This window comes from Babylonia areolata, chromosome 28, assembly GCF_041734735.1.
Source record: "Babylonia areolata isolate BAREFJ2019XMU chromosome 28, ASM4173473v1, whole genome shotgun sequence".
Lineage (NCBI taxonomy): Eukaryota > Metazoa > Mollusca > Gastropoda > Neogastropoda > Buccinidae > Babylonia > Babylonia areolata.
Genome location: NC_134903.1, coordinates 18,676,285 through 18,686,284, shown reverse-complemented (window position 1 = coordinate 18,686,284; position 10,000 = coordinate 18,676,285). Strand labels below are relative to the sequence as shown.

At 48.8% G+C, this 10,000-nt stretch overlaps 1 protein-coding gene across 1 annotated transcript in view; it reads left to right on the top strand.

Annotated features, from left to right (window-relative positions):
* LOC143302002 (sialin-like) overlaps nucleotides 1-10,000 on the top strand; it is a 28,861-nt gene that overhangs the window by 3,064 nt on the left and 15,797 nt on the right. Inside the window, exons 3-5 of the mRNA XM_076616486.1 lie at nucleotides 1,736-1,969; nucleotides 5,075-5,162; nucleotides 7,199-7,294. Coding sequence (XP_076472601.1) covers nucleotides 1,736-1,969; nucleotides 5,075-5,162; nucleotides 7,199-7,294 — 418 coding nt within the window. The remainder of the gene's footprint in view (nucleotides 1-1,735; nucleotides 1,970-5,074; nucleotides 5,163-7,198; nucleotides 7,295-10,000) is intronic.

Genomic DNA, 10,000 nt, shown 5'->3' with positions numbered 1-10,000 from the left:
CTTGGTACACAATGACATTATCTTCATTTTCACGTGAGACTGTGTTGATTCTTTAATTATTGTACTTTTGATGAATTTTTTAAATTTTGGGTATTGCGAAATCCTCAAAATTTACAATGGGTAAAAAGATTGGAACTGCTATGAATTAAAACCCAGAGAATATTTTCATACATACTCGTGATAAAACTTCAATAACATGTCATAAAACAATCATGCAAATTCTTATGGTTGTAGGTTTACTCATCATTGAGCAAGTCCAAGGTAACATGTTGTCAAGGCCAGAAACTTAACGACTTGCGTGTCGAAATTGAACAAAATAAACACTTTCGTGATTCAGCAAGCAATCTTTACTGGCAATTGTTTCATTGTTAAAGACATCTTTACAGTGGAAAAACTTATGCATATGATAGAAGAGATGTTCAAGAATCCAAATCCATCAAAAACCCAAATCATGAAAAATCATCATTTTGGTCTCTTTTGCACTGCCTTGATCTCCCTTAACCCACCAGAACCCGCGACAGGGACTGAAACCCAGATTGAAAGTCCAATACTTTGTCAGGCGTTCAGAGAGGTAAGCCGCCCGTCACCACACAGCCCCTCCCATTCCGCTTCACTCTGGATTCCTTTTTTTTTCTGCCCCATCACATCTGCACCGTTGGCATTACTCCCACGCCGCTCATTTAGATTCCCCCCCATACACGGCCCCACCCAGGTTCGTCCGTCACAGTTCCAGGGTCGGCAGTCCGCAGGGAACTATCAATGTTAGGTCGCCAGAAGGCCACACACCAGAGGAGACCCTGCATTGCTGCTGAGTCACTTCGGTGGTGTTCAGTGGTGCCTGTTCTGATTCAACGTACTTAGGACACCACCTACTAAGCCCCCTACTACCGACAATAATGGCTTAGTCGCGGAGCCAGATTGAGTGAGCGTCCCTCCCAGTGTGGAAACCGCCACCACGTCCCTCAAACAGCAGCCCCCCATGGCTCTGGATTCTTTTACTTTAGTCGCCCGGATTAACCGACGTCCGGTGTGCAGCATGCACTTGTATATATATGATAGTCACTTGTGTCCGACTATGACCATCAGAACAGCAGAGGAGGTAACTGCTGTCCGACTATTTGGTCTAGAATTTGATTATAGTTGAGAATGTCTTGCCCAAGTTACGTCCCCACTCTCTCGGCCAAGAGGGTTTTAGGACAGTCGGCGTTGGGATGGTTCCCCAAAGGCCAGCTAGCCCACAAGGCTGCAGCACTAAGAGCCAGTGCAATTTTGCCTCCTAGTTTGAGAGTCATAGTCCTTTCACAAACAGCTAAGCTGTAAAATGATTTCCCATTGACTGGAGAAACCATTGATAATACAGCTCTCAGTTTGCTGATGGCCCAAATGTAAACTTACGTCAATCTGTGATATAAGCCGAGTGTTGAGCATGCACTTAGTGCACGGTAAAGAACCATTGGCAATAAGAGAGCTGTCCCTGGCAAAATTCTGAAGTAAAATCCATTCTGATGTGTGTGTGTGTGTGTGTGTGTGTGTGTGTGTGTGTGTGTGTGTACGCGCGCGCGCGCGCGCGCGCATGATTGAAGCCTGACTGAATGATACTGCCCCTCAAGGAAGCTGTCAGTAAACTCTACCCAGGTAGGCAGGCTCTTGTGCAAATGACTCCATAGTTATTAAACGTTTAGACCGAAGACTGGCGCAATATGAATATCAATCATTATTACACTTATATCTCCAGGAAGGAGAATTCGACTGGGACAAAAGCATCCAATCCAGCATCCTCTCCTCTTTCTTCTACGGGTACCTGTTTCTCCAAATTCCGGGTGGATGGCTGGCGGGTAGGTTCGGAGGCAAGAAAGTGCTGGGTACCTGTCTGACGGTGGTTGCCCTGGCAACGGTGCTGCTACCCGTTCTGGCCCGGCAGGACTACCGCTACGTGTTCGCCCTGAGGGTGATCATGGGGCTGGCTTCCGTGAGTGTGGGAGAGGGTGTGTGTGTGTGTGTGTGTGTGTGTGTGTGTGTGTGTGTGTGTGTGTGGAGGGGTGATGATGGTGATGGTGGAGGTAATGGTGGTGGTGGTGATGATGATGATGTAGATGATGCCTGAGAGTTTATGCTAAGGGCGGGCATTAGCTTCCTTTAGTTGTTTGACTACAACAATGATGATGATGATGACGACGATGATCGACGAGGAAGAGGAGGATGAGGAAGAGAGGAAGAGAGGGAAGACAACGGCGAATACAATGAAATGGTTGAGATAATTGCTCTGTGCACAACTTCGCTTTCGTTGATGGTGGTAGTGATATTTGTGATGGCAGTGCAGATGGAGATTATGATGATGACAATGATAGTGGCGACGACGGCAACGCCGAATACAATAAATACTGATGGCTATGATGTTGACGATGCGTTCTTTGATGACGACGATGACTACTACGATGAATAAGAAGGAGATGGTGTTCAGCTTCATTTTATTTTGTTCATTGCCTTCCAACAAATCTTCCTTTATCCACATCTGTGAAACATTAGAACTGAGCTGGCTTGTCAGACCAAATAAAACTTTCAGTCTACCTTTTCGATAGATACACCTGCTCGGTTTAAACTCATGGTTGACAAGCCGCTTCGAATTTCCCAAACTATCGATCTCTCCCAATTTCTTAAAACCTAACCCCCCCGCCCCCCCCCCCCCCCCCCCCCCCTTAGTTATACATACCTGAACTAAGTCAGAACCACGTCTGCTATCTCCGTTCACTTCCAAAAAGGCTGTCAAGATCTTATGCTGCAGAGCTGAATTCACGACAATCTGGCTGGAAGTTGCACAGGGCTGAGCTCTTGCACTATATCCTTACATGGTGGTGAGTTTAATGACCTATTGGCAATCGGCCCTTAAGGTCAAGTTGTTCGTGGCTGTGGTCTTTTCCGTGAAGGGCGGTGTGTAGTGTTAGTGTCCACCAACAAACCCCTATTTCATGGTCATACTCCGCTCATGCAACTTTTGCGGATGTAGTAAAAAATTCACGTTGACATGCCGCTGTGGCGAAGTGGTCAGCGTCACCGACTGACGACTGGGAGGATGCGGGACTCGAGACCTACCAAAGGTGTTTGTTTTTTTTACGGGCCGGCTCCTACCCACAGTTGAGTGTGCTAGGGGCTCAAATGGGAAGACTGATACCATACAGTCTAGGGTCATCCACTTCAAGGGATGCGTCTTTGAGGGTGCTGCTCGTTTCCTGATCAGCACTGCAGGTGCCTGTATCTCTCAGCCTGATGACGTCGGGATGTATCATGAAAGTACACAGCCTTGTCAAGTGGTCCCAAACCTGAATGGACCCCATTGCAGCCTCTTCATTTACCGCCCCCTGCCCACCAAATGTACCCCATAACAGCCTCTTCATTTACCGCCACCTACCCCCCAAATGGCCCCCCATAGCATCCTCTTCATTTACCGCCCCCTACCCCCCAAATGTACCCCATAACAGCCTCTTCATTTACCGCCCCCTACCCCCCAAATGTACCCCATAACAGCCTCTTCATTTACCGCCGCCTACCCCCAAACAGACACCATAGAACCCTCTTCACCCCTCTCCCCCAACCCAAATGGACACCATAGCAGCCTCTCCATCGCCCCCCCCCCCCCCATCCCAAATGGGCCCCATAGCAGCCTCTCCATCGCCACCCCCCCCCCCCCCCGCCACCCCATCCCAAATGGACCCCATAGCAGCCTCTCCACCGGCCCCCCCCAACACAAATAGACCCCATAGCAGCCTCTCCACCGCCCCCCCCCCAACACAAATAGACCCCATAGCAGCCTCTCCACCGCCCCCCCCCCCCCAACACAAATAGACCCCATAGCAGCCTCTCCATCGCCCCCCCCCCAACACAAATGGACACCATAGCAGCCTCTCCACCGCCCCCCCCCCCCAACACAAATAGACCCCATAGCAGCCTCTCCACCGCCCCCCCCCCCAACACAAATAGACCCCATAGCAGCCTCTCCATCGCCCCCCCCCCCAACACAAATGGACACCATAGCAGCCTCTCCACCGCCCCCCCCCCCCCCCAACACAAATAGACCCCATAGCAGCCTCTCCACCGGCCCCCCCCAACACAAATAGACCCAATAGCAGCCTCTCCACCGCCCCCCCCCCCCCCAACACAAATAGACCCCATAGCAGCCTCTCCACCGCCCCCCCCCCCCCCCAACACAAATAGACCCCATAGCAGCCTCTCCACCGCCCCCCCCCCCCAACACAAATAGACCCCATAGCAGCCTCCCCACCGGCCCCCCCCCCCCAACACAAATAGACCCCATAGCAGCCTCTTCACCGCCCCCTCCCCCCCCACAACACAAATAGACCCCATAGCAGCCTCTCCACCGGCCCCCCCAACACAAACAGACCCCATAGCAGCCTCTCCACCGCCCCCCCCCCCCCCAACACAAATAGACCTAATAGCAGCCTCTCCACCGCCCCCCCCCCAACACAAATAGACCCCATAGCAGCCTCTCCACCGCCCCGCCCCCCCAACGCAAATGGACCCCATAGCAGCCTCTCCACCGCCGCCCCCCAACACAAATGGACCCCATAGCAGCCTCTTCACCGCCCCCCCCCCCCCAACACAAATGGACCCCATAGCAGCCTCTTCACCGCCCCTCCCCCCCAAACACAAATAGACCCCATAGCAGCCTCTTCACATACACCCCCCCCCCCCCCAACACAAATAGACCCTATAGCAGCCTCTTCACCGCCCCCCCCCCCCCAACACAAATAGACCCCAAAGCAGCCTCTTCACCCTTCACCGCCTCCCCCCCCCCAACACAAATAGACCCCATAGCAGCCTCTTCACCACCACCACCCCCAACACAAATGGACTCCATAGCAGCCTCTCCACCGCCTCCCCCCCCCCACCCCCCCGCATACCCCCCAACCGAAATGGACTCCATAGCAGCATCTGCATCACCCCCATTTTGTCATTCATCATCACTGAAACACAGAAAACAGAATGTCCCCAAATCAGGGGGCACAGATAAAAAGCACCGTATCCCACGAGCCTTGCAGGATACTGTGGTGTGTCACAGGGGTCGTGCTTCCCCTCCGTGCACGCCATGTGTGGCAGGTGGGCCCCACCTGGAGAGCGGTCCAGACTCACCTCCTTTGCCTACTCAGGTAAATTCAGAACAGGTTGTTTTTCTTTTATGGGTGAGGAAGAAAGGACGTGAGGGGAGAGGAACGAATGAACGATGGAACGAACGAACGAACGAACGAACGAGCGGTTCTTTTAACCCTTTCACCGCCAAGCTCGCATTTATGCACAGGCGTGGTAGAGGACCCATGTCACTGAAAGGTGACCATTCATTGGGCTGTTATCCATGAACCTACTGCTCTTAATGCTCGGTGGTAGGATAGGTCATATTTTATATACATCGCAGGGGGAATCCCCAGCTATATTTAGCCACTGTCTTTTCTGTGTTTTTACCACAAGGGAATTTTGTACTCTAAATTGATTGGCGGTGAAAGGGTTAATTACTGGGGGAAGAGGAATAAGCATGCATATACTTTCTTTTTTTACATCCAGTCCTCAGGGCCAAAAGAAAATGATATCAAAATATTCACAAAAATTAAGAAAGGGATGCAGAAGCGAGTATGCATGAAGAAAAGTGGTGGTGTGATCAGCACGGAAATCAAGAAGAACGACATGTGGTACAGCCATTTCCAACTCTATTGAGGATCAGACTTTACGTTCCACACTAACCTCATTTTCCTCATTCATTCATTATGCCCATCGCTCGGGGTGGAGCATAGGCCATCGACGACCCCTCGCCATCGCACTCTGTTCTGGGCTGTTCTGGCTATTCCAGTCCAGTTGGTCCCTTGCTGCTTCAGCTCTGCCTCGGTATCTCGCCTCCAGCTGTTTCGAGGCCGGCCTCTCTTCCTCTTTCCCTGCGGGTTCCAGGTCAGGGCTTGGCGTGTGATGCTGGACGCTGGCTTCCTGACGGTGTGTCCGATCCAGCCCCACTTCCTCCGCAGTATCTGCTTGGCCACTGGTTCCTGTCCCGCTCGCTCCCACAGATCTTCGTTTCGGATCTTCTCCTGCCATCGGATCTTGTAGATGCGCCTCAGACAGGTGTTGAAGAATGTCTGAATCTTCTGCAGCATCGTCTGTGTTTTCCGCCATGTCTCGCATCCGTAGAGCAGAATTGAACTCATTTTCCTACCCAGGTAAAATAAAAACAAAATATATTTTTAATGCGGAAGGAAGGAGAGAGTGAGGGGTGAGAAAAGCAGGGAAGAAGAAAGTATTGTGGTTTGAGCAGAAGGGAAATCAGTAAGTATGGCTAGTTCCAACGCCATTGTCGAGAAAGCTCTACGGCTCTTTATCATCAGATGTGGACTAACTGTGTGACAGCAAAGAAGAAGAAGAAGAAGATCTGAGAGTGGCTGGGTACAACTGAAGTTGGGTTTGGAATGACCTGGGATATATTGGATTTAACTGAGGATTCACACACACACACACACACACACACACACACATATATATATATATATATATATATATATATATATATATATATATATGTGTGTGTGTGTGTGTGTGTGTGTGTGTGTGTGTGTGTGTGTGAGTGTGTGTGCGCGCCCGTGTGTGTGTGTGTATGTGTGCGTGTGTGTGTATGTGTGCGTGCGCATGTGATTTATGTGTTTATTATCATTTTTTCATTATTTTCAATAGTTTGATTCTTTGACGATTGCCAATATTTAACATGAAATATATATCTATATATTATCTATTAAAGATAGATAGATAGATAGATTACTGCACTATGCTGACAACTCTTCTGTGGTAACATTGATATTGACGTCAGACGTAGGTGATGACGTGTGTTACAGACAAGCCGCTCTCATTATGAAGCCCCACGGACGAAACTTTGAGAGTGGAAAGGAAAGTAAGGACAATGCTTTTCGTTTGGGCTTTTTCCTCCAGCATTTTGTTGTTGTTCTCATCTGAGAGCCTGCCCTCGTGGGATTGTTTTCATGGAGTGCTGACAGCAATCTCTCTCTGTCTCTCTGTCTGTCTGTGTCTGTCTGTCTGTCTGTCTGTCTCTCTCTCTCTCTCTCTCTCTCTCTCTATATATATATATATATATATGTGTGTGTGTGTGTGTGTGTGTGTGTGTGTGTGTGTGTGTGTGTGTGTGTGTTTTCAGGGTACATGGTCGGCAGCATCGCCACCTTCATATTCTCCGGGTACCTCTGTGCTGACGGGTTTGACAACGGGTGGGGCTCCATCTTCTATCTCACAGGTAAGGGGCTCCATCTTCTATCTCACAGGTAAGGGGCTCCATCCTCTATCTCACAGGTAAGGGGCTCCATCTTCTATCTCACAGGTAAGGGGCTCCATCCTCTATCTCACAGGTAAGGGGCTCCATCTTCTATCTCACAGGTAAGGGGCTCCATCCTCTATCTCACAGGTAAGGGGCTCCATCTTCTATCTCACAGGTGAGGGGCTCCATCTTCTATCTCACAGGTAAGGGGCTCCATCCTCTATCTCACAGGTAAGGGGCTTCATCCTCTATCTCACAGGTAAGGGGCTCCATCCTCTATGTCACAGGTAAGGGGCTCCATCCTCTATCTCACTGGTAAGGGGCTCCATCCTCTATCTCACAGGTAAGGGGCTCCATCCTCTATCTCACAGGTAAGGGGCTCCATCCTCTATCTCACAGGTAAGGGGCTCCATCCTCTATCTCACTGGTGGGCTCCATCCTCTATCTCACAGGTAAGGGGCTCCATCTTCTATCTTACGGGTAAGGGGCTTCATCCTCTATCTCACTGGTAAGGGGCTTCATCCTCTATCTCACAGGTAAGGGGCTCCATCTTCTATCTCACAGGTAAGGGGCTCCATCCTCTATCTCACTGGTGGGCTCCATCTTCTATCTCACAGGTAAGGGGCTCCATCCTCTATCTCACTGGTGGGCTCCATCTTCTCTCTCACAGGTAAGGGGCTCCATCCTCTATCTCACAGGTAAGGGGCTCCATCCTCTATCTCACAGGTAAGGGGCTCCATCCTCTATCTCACAGGTAAGGGGCTCCATCTTCTATCTCACAGGTAAGGGGCTTCATCCTCTATCTCACTGGTAAGGGGTTCCATCCTCTATCTCACAGGTAAGGGGCTCCATCCTCTATCTCACAGGTAAGGGGCTCCATCCTCTATCTCACAGGTAAGGGGCTCCATCCTCTATCTCACAGGTAAGGGGCTCCATCTTCTATCTCACAGGTAGGTCCACCTGCCTGATATTAAAAACAACATTATAACAACTATAATTTCAGATTAGAGAAACTTGGCTGGGTGCATTATCACAACACGGACAAGTTCACAACATGGAAACATGGTTGTAAAAGCAGATACTGAATATGTGATGAAGACACGAATGTAAACGCATCGAAATCATCATTTCACATATTCGCTTAACACATTGCAAGCAAGAATAAATGTAAAAACAGAAAGAATCAATAAAGATATTTTGAATATATGAACACAACATTCAACATTACAGAATGCTTATACATAAAGCAATCTCTCTCTCCCCCTCTCTCTCTTTCTCTCTCTCTCTCACATACACACACACACATACACACACACACACAACGCGCGCGCACACACACACACACACACTCTCAGACTTTGGTCCGCTTCGCAGACTATTATCAAATTCATTACGGACCAAGTATTGTTCTGTCAATTGCATATGCTTTAGTAACCTGACAATTAAGCATATAATTTTTTACTGTAGCTTGATGAAGTCTTACGTACATGAAAGTGTGTCTTCACAAGTGACTGAGAACGTTGATGTTTTTGACTTTTTGCATTCATTATCAGTTGTTTCGCTTGTCAGTTTAACGACTTCTCTTTGACGATGTCCTTTAAGTAATTTCCTGTAATTGTATTTAGATTTTTTTTTTTTCAAATTTCACCCTCATTTCACCCTAATTTGCCCAGTTTTCCCCAACCCTTCATTCATTCACATCTCCCACCCCTTCTAACCGATAATACTCAAATGTATTCATACATACTTTAACAAAATATCTTCAATCACCGATATGTGTGACAGGGCATTAAACAAAATTCCTCCTCCACACACACACACACACACACACACATTTATATTTTTGAAAACAAAGTTTATTATCATTTAGTTTGTTTTTCCTTATTGCTTTTTGCTTTGTAGAAGACAAGGACTTATCAGGAAAGCCCACCTTGGTGGCTCCTTGAAGAAATTGAGAAAATGTGTGTGTGTGTGTGTGTGTTTGTGTGTGTGTATGTGTGTGTGTTTGTGAGCGCTCCTGCGAATGTGTACTTTTTTTTTTCTGCCCCATCATCTGCGCCGTTTCAGTGGCATTACTCCCACGCCTCTCATTCAGATTCCCCCATACATGGCCACACCCGGGTTCGTCCGTCGCAGTTCCAACGTCGGCAGTCCACAGGGAACCATCGATGTTAGGTCGCCCGGAGGCCACACACCAGAGGAGACCCTGCACTGCTGCTGAGTCACTTCGGTGGTGTTCAGTGGTGCCTGTTCTGTTTAAACGTACTTAGGACACCACCTACTAACGACAATAATGGCTTAGTCGCGGAGCCAGACTGAGTGAGCGTCTCTCCTAGAGTGGAGACCGCCACCATGTCCCTCAAACAACAGCCCCCCCATGAATCTGCCGACACTGATGTGTACTATTTATGAGTGTGTTTGCTTACATATACTATTTAAATCACTCTTGCATGGTATTATCACATGTGTGATACGATTCTGGCCTTTCCAAATGAAACCAGTCTCCAAAAGACAAAACATATCTAGTAATCAACTCGTAAAGAGACAGGTAATCCTGCAGTTTAGAATACTAAACTCAGGGGGCCGTTCAAATGAAAAAATAGAGGTTGTTTTAGACTGACCTTGATGCGCTGAGTCGAATGCAACCCTCAGCTAAGCTCTACGGCCACTCCTTGTCAATGAAAC